This window comes from Geotrypetes seraphini, chromosome 1 (assembly GCF_902459505.1).
Source record: "Geotrypetes seraphini chromosome 1, aGeoSer1.1, whole genome shotgun sequence".
NCBI lineage: Eukaryota > Metazoa > Chordata > Amphibia > Gymnophiona > Dermophiidae > Geotrypetes > Geotrypetes seraphini.
In genome coordinates, this window is record NC_047084.1 from 5845025 (window position 1) to 5864422 (window position 19398).

The 19398-nt window shown below is 44.3% G+C and overlaps 1 protein-coding gene across 8 annotated transcripts in view; it reads left to right on the forward strand.

The window, feature by feature from the left end:
- The window catches only part of KIAA0825 (KIAA0825 ortholog), a 500428-nt gene that overhangs the window by 105223 nt on the left and 375807 nt on the right, over positions 1-19398 (forward strand). For all 8 annotated transcript variants that reach the window (XM_033917989.1, XM_033917815.1, XM_033918166.1 and 5 more), the window contains 3 exons: positions 5148-5298; positions 9378-9568; positions 10971-11153. In XM_033917989.1, the coding sequence (XP_033773880.1) occupies positions 5148-5298; positions 9378-9568; positions 10971-11153 (525 nt within the window). The remainder of the gene's footprint in view (positions 1-5147; positions 5299-9377; positions 9569-10970; positions 11154-19398) is intronic.

Consider the following 19398-nt stretch of genomic DNA (forward strand, 5'->3'; position numbering starts at 1 on the left):
GAAAGAACAAAAGAATTTAAAAAAAACCCAAAGATTTGAGATTTGTGGTTCCATCGTGAGGGTGTCATCCATTATACAGCTAAGGACTTTAATGGATTTTTCCATTGTGAGGGTGGTGCCACATTGAAGGATGACGTTTGTCACGATGTTTTGTTGCTTGGTGTGAAAGCATATGGCTTTGGTTTTGGTGGCATTAAGTTTTAGTTTGTTGGTGGTTGCCCAGGTTTGGACTTTTGCTATATTGTTTGAGATTATTTCAGAGATGTTTGGATGATTGCAGGTTATGGAAATGAGAAGGAGAATGTCATCAGCATAGGCTAGAATTGTTTCATCTTCCAGCTTGATGTTCCCTAGTGAGCTCATGAATATATTAAACAGATTTGGGGATAGCGGAGATCCTTTCGGGACAGCACAGAAAGCCTTCCAGGGGCAAGAGTATATCCATCCTTTTTGACCATGTACTCTTGATTTTGTAGGAAGTCAGTAAACCATTTCAGGACCGTCCCTGAGATAAAGGTTTGATTAGTTTCTTCAGAAAAAGATTGGGTCATTTTCATAGTTCTCCTATAAATGTTTTCCTGATGTCTCTCTGAGAACTCAGGTGATCCATAGATAATTTCTTAAATTGAGACCTAGAGCTTTGTCCTTGGGTATGACTTTTTTCTTGAAGTTCCCCAGATGTTGTTTGGTGAAGTTTCAGGGAAAAGATTGTATTTATCAAGACCCTAAACAAAAGAAAGCTTAATTCAAACTTAGGAATGAGCCAAGTCTGTATCTTTTGTGTGTGTGTGTGTGTGTGTGTGTGTGTATGTATATATATATATATATATATACACACAGAGTTTATTCAGATAAGACTAATTGTTAGGTCTTTTCTTTAAGGTTTCCTTGATTGACATCTTGTTTGATTGACAGTACTCCTCCCATTTTTCTTAATTTCTTTAATTCTCCTAGGATATAGAGAGTTTGTACAAAAGATTTTCTTTGTGATTTTGTATCTTCTGCTTCACTCAATCTGTGGAGAATGTTTTGTTTTATGAAAGATTGTAAATTTAAGATGGTAATTTAAAATACCCAAGAATATTTGCTTACTGATAAGGATGTCCTCTCATATCTGCAGCTAAAACATTATGTTGCTAGTCTCCCTTGGGAGGACTTAAGTGAGGACGTGGAAGAGGAATTGACTTCTCTCTATACTTTGGGAGCACAACATAGTTTCATTATGATATCATCATAAATATCTCCTGTATACCACAACAGAACTTGATTATCACAAATATACAGATGCTTGGAATAAGGATCTTGCCATTGACCTTACTGTGTAGATTTGCAAAGCTTTTGTCCTTGGATTTCGTTCTGTGACCAATAATGTAACACTGGCAGCTACTATACAAGTTTGCATTGCGGTTATACAGTATATATCTCCCCAGTGTGCTAGGCTTATGGATCCATCTGTTACAGGGACATGTTTGAAATTCCACTCTGCCACGGCTACTCTAGGCCATATGTTTTGGGTATGCCCTTCTATTTATAATTTCTGGAAGCAGTTGCTCAATTACATCTCTACCCTTTGGACTTGTGGAGTGAAAATGAACTGATTGATCCTATTTGATGATGTCTCCATTTAATCTCCTGCTCCAAGGGTTTCAGGTTCTTTTTGAAGCATGTAGTTCTATGGAGGAAAATACAGCAGTTATACTATTAAGTTGGCTTGATGCCAAGCCTCCTTCATGACACCAGTGGAGGCTACAGATGATTTCTTTGCTAAAACTAGAATGGATGCAGGTTAGAGCTATGCTATAGACTCTTCAGGGGAGACTTAGAATACCTTTTGGTACTTGCTGTTTCCAGGAGCAAAGAATCAATTATTGAACACGTAATCTGATACTGTTTGTTGCAAACTGTTTCTGTTTGGGATGAGGATGGAGAGGGCAGGGGGTTGGGAGTGGATCTGAGAACTGTATCATAAGAAAATAAGGCCCAGATTCTGTAAACAGTGCCTAAATCGACTGGCGCTTAGAAAAATGGTGCCAGCTACGTGTCAATCACACTTAGGCACCGTTAATAGAATCACGGCTAGCGGCGCCTATGTAAAAACTTAGGCATCAGAAATGTAGGCCAGGGTTTTAAAGGCCTACATTTCTGGCACCTAAGTTTTTGGGAGAATCACGCTTAGTAGTTCCTAAGTCACACTTTGCCCATAAAAATGCCCGCTTAGGCATTAGGCGCTGCCAAGTACCATGCGATAGGTGCCTTCCTTATATAGATTCAGGTAGGTGCCTATTGCCCAATTTGTTTTCAATTATAGAAGCTATTTTAAGCAGATTTTGCCCATTAACCCCTTCCTTTTATAAAGCTGTGCTAAGCTTTTTTATCGCCGGCCACAGTGGTAAAAGCTCTGACATAGGAATTCTATGAGCGTCAGAGCTTATACTGATTAAACAACAGATTAAAGAAAGAAATAAAATTATTAAAATATTCAGGACAAACATCTTGCAACATTTTAAAATTTAAAGTTAACAAATTTTAAACACAGCTGAAAAATTGTGATTCTGATACTTTGTAATTTTCTTGCAAGTGAGGAAAGGTTTTCAATTAGCTATTTCTCATCAATTGACTCAAAAAACAAATATTACACTCTTTCCATAGGCCAATCTTTCGAGTATTTATCAATTAGAATAGATGAATTATTCCAAATAACAATAGCTTAAAATGTTTCTGACGGCACTGGAAGAATCTTACATAATTGCATAAAAGAGAAAATTGTTGCTGAAATGACAGGAGAATTTGCAAATTTAGAAGGTAGAGAGGTATTGGCTAATATGTATAAAGGAATGTTATTATGTCATAACTGTAATCATGAATCCTGTACTGCTGCACTAGCTGCAGGTATTTTGGAGGGCATGGTAGGGGATAGAATGGGGGATGGGGAAGGGGCCAAACATATGCATGACAGGTTGTGTTTTGTTTTTTTAAACATTGACTACCCTAAGCCAGTCTTTCTCAACCCTTTTAAAGCCAAGTACCTCCTAAACCTAACAAATACCAACTAAGTAACCCTGCCCAAACTCCGCCCTAAACCTACCGAAACTCTGCCCAGACCCACCCAAACTCCACCCCTGACTCCACCCCCATAATAATAATACTAATTGTAATGCATTTTCTTCCATCCATTTTTCATATACACATAATATAATCTTATTAATATATAATGGTAACCACAAAGCTAAAAAAATACAAAGCAAACTGTATACAGAGAAAATGTTAATTATCATTTATATTCGGGAGGTTTTCAAAGATGTCAAGGCAGATGACTTTAAAATATGCAATGTCACCTTAGGAACAACTATAGAAAAATAGACAAATATAGTGCAAAATATAGACACATTTTGATCACTAAATTGAAAATGAAATAATTTTTCCTACCTTTGTTGTCTGGTGATTTCATGAGTCTTTGGTTGCACTTCCTTCTAACTGTGCATACAATATTTTTTTCTTTTTGTCTCCTGCATGCTTCCTCTCCTCCAGACCTCATTCCATTCCCCAACCAACATATATCTCTCTGTCCCTCCATGAGTCTAACTTTACTTCTTCTCTCATCCCCAGATCAATTTTCACTACTGCCCATTTCTCCTTTTATCACTCTTCTCCAACACCATGCCACATCTCTCCCTCCATCACTATGCCCAACATTCCCCCCCTTACATCCCCTTCAATCTATCACTCTGTTCCCTCTCCACCACCATATCCAACATTTCTCCCTCTCATCCTTCTATTCACCATGCATCTCTACCTCACTCCTCTCTATGTCCAATTTTCCTCTACCTTTCCCCATGTGCACCATCTCTATCCCTCTCACTCACACACTCTGGCCCAACAATTGCCCCTTTTTATTTCCTCCCTCCCTCCTTCCTATGTCCCAAGCTAGTGCCCCCTTCCTCCCTCCCTCTTTCCTATGTTCCAAGTTCGTGCCCCCTCCCTGCCTTCCAGCCTTTGTCCCACCCCCTCCTTCCCTCCCCCAAAGCCAACCCGCACTGATGCCTGCCTGCCCCCAAGCCAACCCGCTGCCGATTCCTCCTCCCAGTCCACTACTGCTGCAATTTACTTATCCCCTGCCACTGCTGCAACTCCGGGAAGGGAAGGGCCAGGCGCGTGCAGTGATTGCATACTGCCGGCCCACAAGTCTTCCCCCCGACATCAATTCTGACATTGGAGAGAAGGCTTGTGGGCCGGCGGCATGCAATCGTTGCATGCGCCTAGCCCTTTCCTTCCTGGAGTTGCGGTAGTGGTGGGGGTTAATTAAATGGCGGCGGCGGGTAGCAGGGAGGAATCGGGGATAATTAAATGGCAGTGAGGGGCAGGAGGGGTGGCAGGGAGGAATCGGCGGTCAGCCCAAGTATCCCCAACAGATGGTCCGCTTACCCCCTAGGGTTCGCATATCGCAGGTTGAGAAACCCTGCCCTAAGCAACCTGAATCCAAGAAGCAACAGGAAGCAGCATTTCTCTTTTAGTTTTCTGTCTTCTCCACCTCCTTCCCCCCACTTCACCTTTACAGCTACAGTATCTCCACAGGTCATTGAAGGAAGAAAGAGTGGTTAAGTTATCATTGTCATGGAAGTAGGGAAAGAATGGACCTTCTAGGTTCAATGTTTTATTTTGGTCTGGTTAGGTGTAATGGAGTGAGAGGAGTTTAGGGAACAAGAGTGGAACAAGAGAAGGGAGGGAGTGGGGCACAAAGAGGTGAGTACAGAGTTGGGTTGGTTCTTGGAATAGTTAGAAAAAAAGAATGTAAATCAAAAGGGCCACAGAGGGGATGGGTTTGGGGTTTCAGAATTTAGAGTGATAAAAGGGGAAGAGAAATGAGTTAGGGATGGGGCAGGATGGATAAAAGGGAGGTGGGGTAAAAGAAGGGGTAGTGGGCTGAGTGAGAAGTTCAGGCAACAAGGAGGGAAGAATAAAAGGATAAGGGCAAAAGAGAGTATAGGGTGGGGTAGGATAGGAAGAAGAACAACAACAGGAGGGGAAAAGAACATAGAGGGAGTGGAAAAAGAAGGAAAAAAGCAAAACAACTTGTAGCTGAAAGTAAAGAACTAAAACTACTGTATAGACCTTAAATCATTCTCTCTTTGCTCATTATTTCTGAGCAGGCCCCTATCTCTAGTGCCTGTCAAGCAATATCAGGAGTTCATCAGCACACTCAAGTATCAAGTTATAAACTACTCCATCAGAATGTGTTCTACAACCATTCTACAGGATGCAGAGAGCCACCACTGGAATGACTGCCAAGCTTTTTATGAGGTATGATGATCACTATCTTTTTTACATAGGCATGCTTTATTGCTTCTTGTCTTCTAAACTAATTAAAAATATAAAATTCATTTTTGTACATAACTGCTTATTAATTGTTTCTTCCTCCAAATAATTCAGTTTTGGGTCAGCCATTTAAAAAACAATGGAACCAGATCACACTTAGGGCTCCTTTTATCAAGCCGCGCTAGCGGGGTTAATGCGTGTGACTTTTCATCATGTGTTAACCCCTGCGCTGGCCAAAAATTACCGCCTGCTCAAGAGGAGGCGGTAGCGGCTAGCACGGCCGGCGGTGTAGCACGCGCTATTACGCTCATTAAACTACTAGCGTGGCTTGATAAAAGGAACCCTTAGTTTTAATTGTAGTGATAGGCATAAACATTCCCATGTGATTACATGGTTAAAAATGTTGAAGAATTCAATACTAATAAAATATTTTAAAAACTTCCCTATAAACAGATATAATCTTTTGTGTTTTGTAAATGTGAGTGCTCAGTTTAAAACATCATTCAAACACAGCAGTGTTATAAAGCAACAATGTTCTATCCAGACATCATCGCACCTCCTACCTGCCTACCTCACATGTGACTAGAAATGATGATGTTAATCTAATAAACTCAAGATTGATATTTTCAAGTAATTATTGTGTGAAGGAGGTACTTAGCTCAAGAGGTAAGTCCAAATCATCTTATGGTCTAGGGTACGCTGAGCTTGAAGTGTTCAAGTCAATTCAACTTTGCTGGTTTGAATTCAAATTGTGTCATTCCCAGTGTTCTCATTCAAAAAGTGTTCCAAAAGAAATCATGGTGCTATTAAATAAATCAATCCCAATACAAAAACTCAGTCTTCACTCTTTCTTCCTCTACACCGATTGTGTTTCACTTGGGCTGCTTCATCTATCCCGACGATTACATTTCTTCCTAAAATACATAAGTCTCATAGTCATCCTCCCGGCAGACCCATTGTGTCTTGCCGTGGATCTGTATCGGAACCTTTGTCTCAATTTATTGACTTTTTCCTACAACCAAATGTACCCAAGATTCGTTCTTACATTAGGGATTCTATGGACTTATTAAATCAAATTCAAGGACTAGCAATTCCAACAACTACCGGAGAGAATTTATTTCTAGTTACGCTAGACATTACTTCTCTATATACCAGCATACCACAAGAAGCTGCTATGGAGGTGATAGAATGTTACTTATCTAAAACTGCCGCAGTGGGCAATAAACTGGATCATTGGGAATAATTACTTTTCATATGAAGATCAATACTTCCTACAATTAAAGAGAGTAGCCATGGGAGCAACATAAGCTCCCTCTGTGGCATGTCTCTTCATGGCTGAGTTTGAGAATAAATTTGTGCATAGCTCTGAATATTCTTCTAGAATATAGGACCAGGTCTACAGCGGTCAAAATGGCAGTTAGGGAGGCAAAACTTTGAGTGGAAGAAATTCTGGCAAAAAACATTAAAAAGGGGGACAAATCCTTCTTCAGGTATATTAGTGACAGACGGGTCTGCCTCGTGGAAATGAGATGGCACGCCCCTTCCCGGCCCATCCCCGCTAAATCTAAGGCCTGATTGGCCCAGGCTGTAGAAGCCTGGACCAATCAGGCCTTAGGCATAGCGGGTCCGCCCATCCCCACTAATCATAAGGCCTGATTGGCCAAGGTGCCTAGCCTGGGCCAATCAGGCCTTAGATTTAGCGGGGATGGGCCGGGAAGGGGCGTGCCGTCTGATTTCCATGAGGCAGACCCGTCGGCTGGACGGCAGCAAGACCCGTCCAGCTGACCAACATTGAAAGGTTAGTTGGGGGAGGGAGATTAGTTGGGGCGGGGGGTCGTTGGGCTTTCCGGCAGGAGGAATTGGGCATCCTCCTGTCGGCGATTACGAGTTTGGGGGGAGGGGGTTCCGTGGTTCCGACAGGAGGAGTTGGGCATCCTCCTGTCGGCGATTATGAGTTTGGGGGGGAGGGGGTTCCGGGATTCCGACAGGAGGAGTTGGGCATCCTCCTGTCGGCGATTACGAGTTTGGGGGGGAGGGGGGTCCGGGGTTCCGACAGGAGGAGTTGGGCATCCTCCTGTCGGCGATTACGAGTTTGGGGGGGAGGGGGGAGGGGTTCCGACAGGAGGAGTTGGGCATCCTCCTGTCGGCGATTACGAGTTTGGGGGGAGGGGGGTCCGGGGTTCCGACAGGAGGAGTTGGGCATCCTCCTGTCGGCGATTACAAGTTTGGGGGGGGAGGGGGCTCGGGGTTCCGACAGGAGGAGTTAGGCATTCTCCTGTCGGTGATGGGACAGGCGGCCGCAACAACCGCGGCCGCTATACATATTGCAGCAGGGAGATCCCTTGCTGCCATAAGTATAGTGGCCGCGTCTAATTTAACCTGATTCTCTAAAGACGCCGGTTACAGAATCGGCGTTTAGTATAGGACGCCTCTCCCGGGCAGCCTGCCTGGGGAGCATTTTTTTTTTAAAAACGTGCATCCCGATTGGCTGATTAGACAGCTGTAGGACGTCTACAGCTGCCTAAAATCGGGACGCACTTTTGGAGAATCAGGGCCTCTGAATCCCATTATTTAAAAATTTTGAGGGGCATTTTTGATGTAATGTCCAAATCCGAGTTTGGGTGTTTTGTGGAACATGCATAAAAATCCAATAGTGAACCTGATCATTTTCAAAACAGAAAAATGTCTTTTTGTTTCGAGAATGGCCATTTCACAGATCTGCTTGTCCCTCAGTGCATATCTTTTGAATTATTTTTGAAAAAAACACATCCAAAAGAAAGAGAGAAAAAGTAGGCATCTCTGCCATGTACCATGTGCCATGTACTAATTTCTATTGGGAAGAAATTAGTATAGGAACCATTAATTTGAAAGTGTTTCTTAGATAAGCTGTACAACGCTTGAATCTAAGAGCAGAAATTGCACCTAAGCCCACCTCAGAATGGGCACTGCTCAGAATTGACTCCCCAGTCATTAGTAGCGGTATAGAAGCTTACAATAAACAACATTTTCATAACAGCCCATAAAAATGTCCAGTTCGCCCTGTCAAAGGCTTTCTCAGCATCTATAGCCAGCAAGGCAACCTCATCCCGAGAATGGTGGGACTCCCATAGTAAATGTAAGGTCCACCACACATTATCCTCTACTTGTCACATCACAATGAACCCCGATTAGTCAACGTGGATAACTCCCGGCATCACTCTGGCTAAATGCAATGCCAATACACCAATGGCCCATCCAGTCTGCCCTTCCCCACCATCCATATTATCTTCTTTTCTCCCTAAGTGATCCCACATGCCTATCTTATGTTATCTTGAATTCATTCCTCTAACTTTTGCAGATCCTTTTTCATGTTTTCCACTCTCTCCTTGGTGTCTACACCAGTGGTTCCCAACCCTATCCTGGAGGACCACCAGGCCAGTCGGGTTTTCAAGATATTCCTAATGAATATGCATGAGAGAGATTTGCATACCTGTCACTTCCATTATATGCAAATCTCTCTCATGCATATTCATTAGGGCTATCTTGAAAATCCGACTGGCCTGGTGGTCCTCCAGAATAGGGTTGGGAACCACTGGTCTACACTGTTACAAATCTTGGTATCATCCGCAAAAAGGCAAACCTTTCCTTCCAACCCTTCAGCAATGTCACTCACAAACATATTGAACAGGATCAGCCCCAGCACCGAACCCTGAGGGACTCCACTACTCACCTTTCCTTCCTCCGAGCGAATTCTATTAACTCTGGCCTTAGCCCTTGAGAAAGTCCCTTTGAAAGCCCAGATTTCAATACACCTTGGTAAAAGGGCACTTAATTTATGTGTAGACTAAGAATAGGTTAGTTAAATAATTGTAATTTGATATTTTGATTGGCTATTTGTGTTTTAAATAAGACTTGGTAGGCTTTTTTTCTTTGATTTTTGGGTTTTTTTTCTATTACAAATATTTTGCATATTCTCAAGCATCTTTTTCATATCATCTTGTAGCTGAAACTCTCCATTTACTTCCTTTCTGTCTATACTAATTTAGGAAGTTTAATTTTTTTAAATGTATGATATTTTTTGCCAGGGGGAAAGATGCTCATTCTCTATTCAAATGTGGCACTATTTCTGTTCCGCTCTCCGTCACGATTTGTGGAATGTTCTTCCCACAAAGATGGCTCAGGAGATTTTGACAGAAGTATTGGAGAAATCGTTGGCTTTTCTCGTCTCTCGATATTCTCAGGCCAGTCCCAGTTATAAAAGAATCTCACAGATAAGGTAGGTAAATCTCCTTGAAAGAATTTAAGCCTCTCAGTCACATTTGTTTTTATGTACTACCTGAGCCTTGTTTTTTAAAGAAGCTTATTTTACTCTTAACGTACATTGAAACCTTTAAAGAAGAAGATCCTATATACAGTAAAACCTTGGATTACAAGTAACTTGGTTTGCAAGAGTTTTGCAAGACAAGCAAAACATTTTATTAAATTTTAACTTGATATACAAGCAATGTCTTGCAATACAAATACATACAGTATACACACATCACAACTGAGCCGATGGTTCTTCTCTCTATGACACTGCAAGAGTGTAGTGTCTGTTCTAAACAAGCAAAGTCTTGCAATTCGAGTACATACAGTATACATGCATCACATCATCACAACTGAGCCAATGGTTCTTCTCTCTCTGACACTGCAGGAGTGTAGTGACTAAATGAGAGTAGTGTTCTAAATGGGCAAGGTCTTGCAATACAAGTACTTATAGTATTTTGTATTAAAATTTTGGGGTTGTGGAATGAATCGTCCGAGTTTCCATTATTTCCTATGGAGAAATTTGCTTTGATATACGAGTGCTTTGGATTACAAACATGCTTCTGTAACGAATTATGCTTGCAAACCAAGGTTTGACTGTACTTATATTTCAACATATTTTGTATTAAAATCATAAGAAATTTGTATTTCTTAGACAATAATGTACTTGTTAAGGATAATTTCATAAACTTCTTTCCAAATATGTCTAGTGGTCGTGAGTGCTAGGGTTTTGCATCTGAACCTGCAAGTTGCTTGCAGAATGCTGTCAGTCATCTTTTGAACTGCATCTCCTTCCCAGGGAGATGCTCCTGCACTCTCATTTTTTCTGCAAGCAAGTTGCTCAGAAGTGTTTCTGCTCTGCTCTGTGGTTTTATTATTTTCAGGAATTTTTTTTTCTAAATATTTGGTCAGAGGCTTGGTGCCAAGAGTTCCCACTTGTTGGGATCTCTGCCTGGGAGAAGACAGCAGAAGAGCCGATCCTGACAACCTCCTTCCTCCCTCACTCACCCAATGATGTAGCAGCAACCAAGAGCAGAGAAAGTGGCAGTAAATAGGCAGCTATTGGCAAGCCCCGGCAGGGCCTTTTCTCTGCCACATCACTTCCGATGCAGCAGAGGAAAGGCCCTGCTTTTTCATATAATACCACTTTGGGTGACTGTCTTCATAAAGGCAGTTAATAAATCCCAATAAATAAATAAGTACCATCACAGTGCAAATATGGACTTAAATGTTCATTTGCTGGCCTAGAATTCCTATACAAAATTGGGCTTCTCGTAACAAAAACAAAAGTAAAGATTGGATTAGGTTTTGAAATAAAATTAGTAAGAGCCAAATGCATTTCTGATATGTTTTGCATTCTGTTTGCTCAACAGAACTGATGTTACAGCGATTCTGCTCTGTGTTGAAGATTTGCTTTGGTCAGTGTGCAGCTCTGTAAAGGAACTGTCAAATCCATTGTGGGACCTAGATACTAAAATCTTCAAAATACATAACCATTGTAACAATCTGCTTATTGTATTGGCAATTTTAACCGCACCTTTAAAAAACATCTATGAGTAAGTATGCCCTTAATATATTGATATATGAATAAAGAAAAATAACTCTGCACTATAAAATGGTGGGCATTTTGGGCTAGATTCTATAAATGGTGTTGAAAATTTGGCACTGATAAAATTCCGCACTTAACAAAGGGTGCTTTGGGATGAGCACTCTTTAGAGAATAGCATTGAATGCCAAAATCAACACTCATTTTTGGGCGTGAGGACTTAAACTAGCTGAAGCCTGGTGTAAATTCTGGTATGCAAATTATGTGCAGATTCCTGCTGTTCTGTAACACTGCGTACATCTTTTGTTAATGCCCCTGATCCACCAGTGACACTCCTGTGTCCATGACCAATTTTGAGTTGTGTGTGATCCAATTTAAGCACCCATTTGTTATAGAATAATGTATAGCCAGATCAGCTCCCAGATCATAATTAGTGCCAATTAAGTGCTTGTTTGCTCCAATAATTAAATTATTGGAGTCCATTAATTATTTTGGGTGACCTTTATAGAATCTGGAGGGTTAATGGTAATTTTAGAAAGGTTTTTCTGCAAGTAAAGTCAGTTCAGTAAAATTGTATGGACTCCACTATGTATGTGCACATACAGACTTGTGCATACTTAAATGCATGGCATGCATACATATTATCCAGGGTAAAGTTGGTGATGCATACACGTATTTTATATGTACCAATGTTGCCTTTATAAAATAGGGGACTAAATAGGTATCTCTTTGGCCTTTCCACATAGGGGTTTTATATCATTAGACCACCAGTATCAGTTAAGGAAGATTGTTTATGCAGATTTTTCAAAGTATAAAAAACTGAAAATATGCCGAAAATTAAAAAGTTTATTTTTGTTATATTCTTTCCTAGCAAGTTCAGATTTTTAATTTATTTCTATCTGGCAGTAGTAAAAGAACACTGAATGGAGTCATGACAGGGCCAATTTAACAATTAAACAAAGAAGGTAACCTGTTAAGATGACAGCTTCTAGAGGACAGTAAAGTGTGACTGAAGTTAAAGTAGTATAAAAGAACTTGATACTCATGCTAATTCAACAAGTTTTCAGAATACAGTGGTGCCTCACACAGTTCGTTCCAGGAGCAAGTTTGTTATGCGAAAAGTTCGTTATGTGAAACGCGTTTTCCCATAACAATACATGTTAAAAAAAATAATTCGTTCTGTAGCATAAAATATGCTAAGATGACATAAAAAAAGATAAATTTTTGGTTATTATTTTTATTTAGATACATCTAAAAACATAATTGTTTTTTAAAACAACACACATTTTTTAAATTTAAAGACAGACTAAGTAGAGTCTAATTTTACAGTGAGAGGGCAGAGTCTCAGCGGCAAAAACTGGGACTTAACTGTTCATTTTTTTTTTTTTTCTACCGTGTTTCCCCGATGATAAGGCAGGGCCATCAAATAAGACAGCCCCCCCTTTTTAGAAAAAAATGTAAAATAAGGCACCCCCCCCGCAAATAAGCCACCCACCGATACCTGCGCTTACCCGAATCGGGTGGTACGGTGGGTGACTCCGTGTGGTCCCTGGCACCCCCGACACGATCGGGGCAAGAGGGAGCTCAAGCCCTCTTGCCCCCCCGACTCCCCGACACGATCGGGGCAAGAGGGAGCTCAAGCTCTCTTGCCCCCCCCGACTCCCTGACACGATCGGGGCAAGAGGGAGCTCAAGCCCTCTTGCCCCCCCGACTCCCCGACACGATCGGGGCAAAAGGGAGCTCAAGCCCTCTTGCCCCCCCGACTCCCCGACACGATCGGGGCAAAAGGGAGCCCAAGCCCTCTTGCCCCGCCGATTCCCCAACTCCCCGACAATATCGGGCCAGGAGGGAGCCCAAGTCCTCCTGGCCACGGCGACCCCCTAACCCCACCCTGCACTACATTACGGGCAGGAGGGATCCCAGGCCCTCCTGCCCTCGACGCAAACCCCCCCTCCCCCCAACGACCGCCCCCCCCCAAGAACCTCCGACCGCCCCCCCAGCCGACCCGCGACCCCCCTGGCCGACCCCCACGACACCCCCAACCCCCTTCCCCGTACCTTTCTGTAGTTGGCCGGACAGACGGGAGCCAAACCCGCCTGTCCGGCAGGTAGCCATCGACGGAATGAGGCCGGATTGGCCCATCCGTCCCAAAGCTCCGCCTACTGGTGGGGCCTAAGGCGCCTGGGCCAATCAGAATAGGCCCGGGAGCCTTAGGTCCCTCCTGGGGGCAGGGCCTGAGGCACATGGTCGGGTTGGGCCCATGTGCCTCAGGCCCCGCCCCCAGGAGGGACCTAAGGCTCCCGGGCCTATTCTGATTGGCCCAGGCGCCTTAGGCCCCACCAGTAGGCGGAGCTTTGGGACGGATGGGCCAATCCGGCCTCATTCCGTCGTTGGCTGCCTGCCGGACAGGCGGGTTTGGCTCCCGTCTGTCCGGCCAACTACAGAAAGGTACAGGGAAGGGGGTTGGGGGTGTCGTGGGGGTCGGCTGGGGGGGCGGTCGGAGGTTCTTGGGGGGGGGCGGTCGTTGGGGGGAGGGGGGGTTTGCGTCGAGGGCAGGAGGGCCTGGGATCCCTCCTGCCCGTAATGTAGTGCAGGGTGGGGTTAGGGGGTCGCCGTGGCCAGGAGGACTTGGGCTCCCTCCTGGCCCGATATTGTGTGGGGAGTTGGGGAATCGGCGGGGCAAGAGGGCTTGGGCTCCTTTTTGCCCCGATCGTGTCGGGGAGTCGGGGGGGCAAGAGGGAACCAGGCGGAGAGAGGGCAGTTAAGCGCAGTGCCTGCGCGGAAGGATGCAGCTCGGGCGACTTCGTTGTGTGAAACGAAGTTCGTTGTACGGATCAAGACATAAAGTTCGTTGTGCGCAGCGTTCGCTGTGCGAGGCGTCCGTTATGCGAGGCACCACTGTACATTCTTACCTACAGGGAGGATGGGTACTTCTCAAATAACCCATTAAGTAGAGTAAATAGCCATTTATCTAGGTAAATGGCTTTTGTAAATTGTTCTTTTTGGGTTAATTTTATTAACCATTTTTTACATGTAAAGCATGTGTTGTACATAGATAATGGCTCTTAGAAAATTGCACAGGGGTAAAGGTATCTAAAACTTAGGCACACCACAAAACTGTACCTCCTTGTACAGTATAGGGCTCATAATCAAAATTTAACACGTCCAAAAACCAGCCTAAGTTGGCACTTGGATATCCTAATAGCAGGGACATCCAAGTGCCGATAATCAAAACCAATTTTATCCCAGGACAAGCAGGCAGATATTCTCACATATGGGTGACGTCATCGACGGAGCCCGGATGCGGACGCCTCACAAGCAGACTTGCTTGAAGAAACTCAAAGTTTCGAGTCGTCCGCACTGCGCATGCGCGAGTGCCTTCCCGCCCAGCACAAGGCGCGTCTCCTCAGTTCTCCGCGGAGCCGAGAAGTCCGTCTTTGACTCTCTGCGTTTAACTTTGTTCCTTTGTGCCTTCTCTCAACCGCGGTTTGTGTTTTTTTCCTCACGAATTGCTGTTTTTACTTTATTTCTTTTATTTTAGTTTAAAAAAAAAAAAAAAAATTTTTCTTCCGTTCATTTTCCGGGACAGGCCGCTCGGCCACAGCCCGAGGGCTTCGATTTTGCGGTGGCTATTTTTCCTTCTATGTCCCAGCCTGCCACGGGCTTCAAGAGGTGTAGCAAGTGTCAGCGCGCGATCTCTCTTACGGACCCTCATGAACGCTGCCTCAAGTGCCTTGGGCCGAAACATCATCCTAGGTCGTGCCTGCCTTGCCAAACACTTCAGCCTCATGCTTTCAAGCGTCGTTGCATTTTGATGGACAAGCTTTTCGAGATGGAGTCTTCTACTGATCTCTCGACTTTGAAGGCGTCTTCGGCCTTGACTCCTACCGAGGCTCCTTCTGCGCCTACTGCTTCCACCTCAAGCCTCATCAGACCTTCATCGTTTGCAGCGGCTTTTGCTTCGACGTCATCTGCTGTATCTTTACCTGGTTCCTCAGGTCAGATAGCTCAGCAGTCAGTTCCGCCAGTGGTGATTAAAGTGTCTAAGACTCCCAGGTCAAAGCACACTCACACTACCTCGAAGGAACCTCCAGCCAAAGCAGGTGGTTCTGTTTCAGATGCGGATCCATCCTTGCCGGCTTCTTTCCAGACCATGTTAGAGAAGCAGTTTATTCAGTTCCTTACTAACATGGGACCCAAACTGCTTTCTCTTATCTAGCCTTGGCATTCAGCAGACTCCCGTGAGGTCGAGCCGCTTCCTTTGCCCCAGTCTGAACTTACACACTCTTTGCAGGGAGCAGAGTCTCTGCGAGTGTCTGGTCCGGCATCCAAGCACGTAAAGCAAGGAGCAGATTCTTTGCGAGTGTCTCGACAGGAATCTTCACACTCTATACAAGGAGCAGAGTTTTTGGGAGTGCATCGAGGTTCCTCCACCAAGCCTCTGGAGTTTCGATCTACAGCCTCTAGTCCTATTCATCCGATAGCATCGGCTGCTCTCGTCTCCGAGGCGAAGTCTCCTCGATCCTCGAGATCTGGTTCCAGACACAGTTCTCATCGATGTTCGAGGCCTTCCTCGAGGCATCATTCCAGGCATAGTTCGTCTTCTCAAGACAGACCATCTTCCTCTAATCCTCAATCTACTCCAACCTTGATCAGACCACTGACGCCTTGTTCGAGGTCTCCGATGCCGGACCTCGAGGATATTCCGGTTTCGCTTGCCTCATCCAAGTCACCAGGTCCCTTTGATGCCGAAGCTTCATCTTCAACTCATGCTGCCTCGACGTCCTCGAGTCCTTCTCGAGGCAAAGCATTGGCAGAACAGCTATCTTTCTCGTCTTTCCTTCGTCAAATGGCTGTGGACTTGAATCTTCAATTAGATACTGGCTCAAAATACTCCAAGGAGTATCTAGAAGTCATGCATCTTCCTCAACCTCCGGCAGAGTCTCTTAAGCTTCCACTTCATAAGCTTTTGAATCAGACTTTTGGTCGATGCATGGAGACACCTTTTTCCATACCAGCTGTTCCAGGAAAATTGGACTCTAGGTATAAAACTGTGCATCGCTAAGGATTTGAGAGCACTCAGTTATCTCATCAATCCCTCCTTGTCGAGTCCTCCTTAAAGAGGTCCCATCCTTCCAAGGTTTATGCCACCGTTCCTCCTGGAAGGGAAGGGAAGACTATGGACAAATTTGGACGTCGCATCTATCAAAATGCTATGATGTCCTCTAAAGTCCTCAATTATAATTTTCAATTCATCATTTATTTTGAATTTCTGATTTCTTTATTGCCAAAGTTCTTGCATTATTTGGATACTCAAATGCACTTTGAATTTCAAGAAGTTATTGCTTCTTTGTCTCAACTCCGGTTGCATCTCCTCCAGTAATCTTATGATGCATTCGAGTTGTCTGCTTGAGCAGCTGCTTGCTCTGTGGCTATACGTCGTCTTGTCTGGCTTCGTACCATCGATATGGACCCTAATCTTCAAGACCGCTTAGCTAACATTCCTTGTGAGGGCAATGACCTCTTTGATGAATCTATCAAGGCAGCCACCAAGAAATTGTCTGAGCATGAGAAATCTTTTGCTTCAATTGCCAGACCTAAGCCAAAGCCAGCTCCTGCCAAGCCCTGCTCTTATCTACCAACAGCGTTATGCTCCAAAGCCGGTTCCATACACACGCCCTCCTCTTAAGAAGCAGCAACCTCAGAAGCAGCAAAAACCCCAACCTTCTACTGCACCTAAGGCTTCTCAGCCTTTTTGACTGTTTCAAATAGAGCATAACCTCCACCATTCTGACTCTGTCTCATTTTCCCCCTATAGGAGGTCGTCTCCATCATTTTTACGACCGATGAATGTTAATTACCTCCGACCTCTGGGTGCTTACCATCCTCAGAGAAGGATACTCTCTTCATTTATCTCAGCTTCCACCAGAGCTTCCTCCAAGAGAGTATCCTTCCAATCCATCCGAGACCGTCCTTCTTCTTCAGGAAGCTCAAACTCTGCTTCGTCTCCATGCCATCGAACCAGTTCCCTTGGAGCAGCAAAACAGGGGGTTTTACTCCCGTTACTTCCTTGTTCCGAAGAAGATGGGCGATCTGCGACCCATTTTGGATCTCAGGGCTCTCAACAAATTTCTAGTTAAAGAAAAGTTTCGAATGTTATCCCTGGCATCCCTTTATCCCCTTCTTGAGCATAACGACTGGTTATGCTCTCTGGATCTCAAGGAGGCCTACACTCATATTCCCATTTATCCGGCCTCCCGTCAGTACCTCAGATTTCGGGTGGGGAATCTGCATTATCAATACAGAGTACTACCATTCGGCCTGGCCTCGTCTCCCAGAGTGTTCACCAAGTGCCTGGTAGTAGTAGCAGCAGCTCTAAGGAATCATGGTCTTCAGTGTTTTCCCTACCTCGACGACGGCCCATCAAGGATTACACGTCTCAAGGGGTTATTGTAGCGACCCAACAGACTACCTGGTTCCTCCAAAGTTTGGGATTCGAAATCAATTTTCCCAAATCTCAGCTTCAGTCCTCACAGACTCTACAATTCATTGGAGCTGTTCTGGACACTGTCCAACTCAGGGCATTCCTTCCACAGCAACGTCTGGAAGCTCTACTTCAACTCTGTCATACAGTGTCTTCCCGATCTTCCATCTCAGCGAGACACATGATGGTACTCCTAGGTCACATGGCCTCCACAGTACACGTGACTCCTTTTGCCAGAGTTCACCTCAGAATTCCTCAGTGGACCCTGGCATCTCAATGGACGCAGATTTGCGATCCTCTTTCTCGACACATCAAAGTCACTCCTTCTTTGAAGCAGTCTCTCCGTTGGTGGATGCTCTCTTCCAATCTTTCCAGAGACTTGCTTTTTCAAACGCCCCCTCATCAGAAGGTCCTCACGACAGACTCTTCAACCTATGCTTGAGGGCGCTCATCTCGATGGTCTCTGTACTCAAGGCCTCTGAACCAGTACGGATCGTCAGTGTCATATCAATCAGTTGGAACTCAGAGCGATCCTCAAAGCTCTCCATGCTTTTCAACATCTACTTCATGACACAGTAGTCCTCGTTCGGACGGACAACCAAGTTGCCATGTATTATGTCAACAAACAGGGAGGGACAGGGTCTGCCTCCCTTTGTCAAGAAGCTCTGGAGGTTTGGGACTGGGCAATCCGCCACAACATCTTCCTCAAAGCTGTCTAAATTCAAGGGGCAAAGAATTGCTTGGCGGACAACTTGAGTTATCTGCTGCAACCTCATGAATGGACTCTCCATTCCTCGCCTCTTCATCACATTTTTTCACAGTGGGAAATGCCACAGATAGAACACTTTGCAGCTCCCCACAACTACAAATTGCTTCAGTTCTGCTCCAGGATATACTCTCCTCACCGCCTCGAGGCAGATGCTTTTCTTCTGGAATGGACGAATCTTTTCCTCTATGCATTTCCTCCATTCCCTCTCATTCTCAAGACTCTGGTCAAATTGAAGAACGATCATGCCACCATGATTCTAATCACTCCTTGGTGGCCGAGACAACCCTGGTACTCCCTTCTACTTCAACTCAGCAGCAGGTAGTCATACCTTTACCAGTTTTTCCTTCTCTGCTTACACAGAGTCAAGGATCTCTGCTTCTGCAGTCTCTACACCTGACAGCTTGGTACCTCTCAACATAACCCCTCTTCAGTTTTCTCAATCTGTAAGAGACATTTTAGAAGCTTCTAGAAAGCTTACAACTAGACAATGCTATCACCAAAAATGGACTAGATTTTCTACGTGGTGTTTTTTTCATCATAAGGAGCCTCAGCATTCCTTCTTATCTTCTGTTTTGGACTATCTTTTGCACTTATCCAATTCTGGCCTCAAGTCTACATCTATACGAGTCCATCTCAGTGCAATTGCGGCTTTCCATCAGCCTATTGAAGGGAAACCCCTCTCTGCTCATCCAATGATTTCCAGATTCATGAAAGGACTTTTTAATGTCAAACCTCCTCTCAAACCGCCTCCTGTGGTTTGGGACCTCAATGTTGTCCTTACTCAACTCATGAAGCCTCCATTTGAACCAATTGATAAGGCTCATCTGAAGTATCTCACTTGGAAAGTGGTGTTTCTCATTGCCTTCATTTCTGCTCGACGAGTTAGTGAGCTGCAAACTTTAGTTGCTGACCACTTTAGGCAGGAATTTTGGATGAGTACGAAGAACCACTTTGTCATGACGGTGTTCCATCATGACAAAGTGGTTCTTCGTACTCATCCAA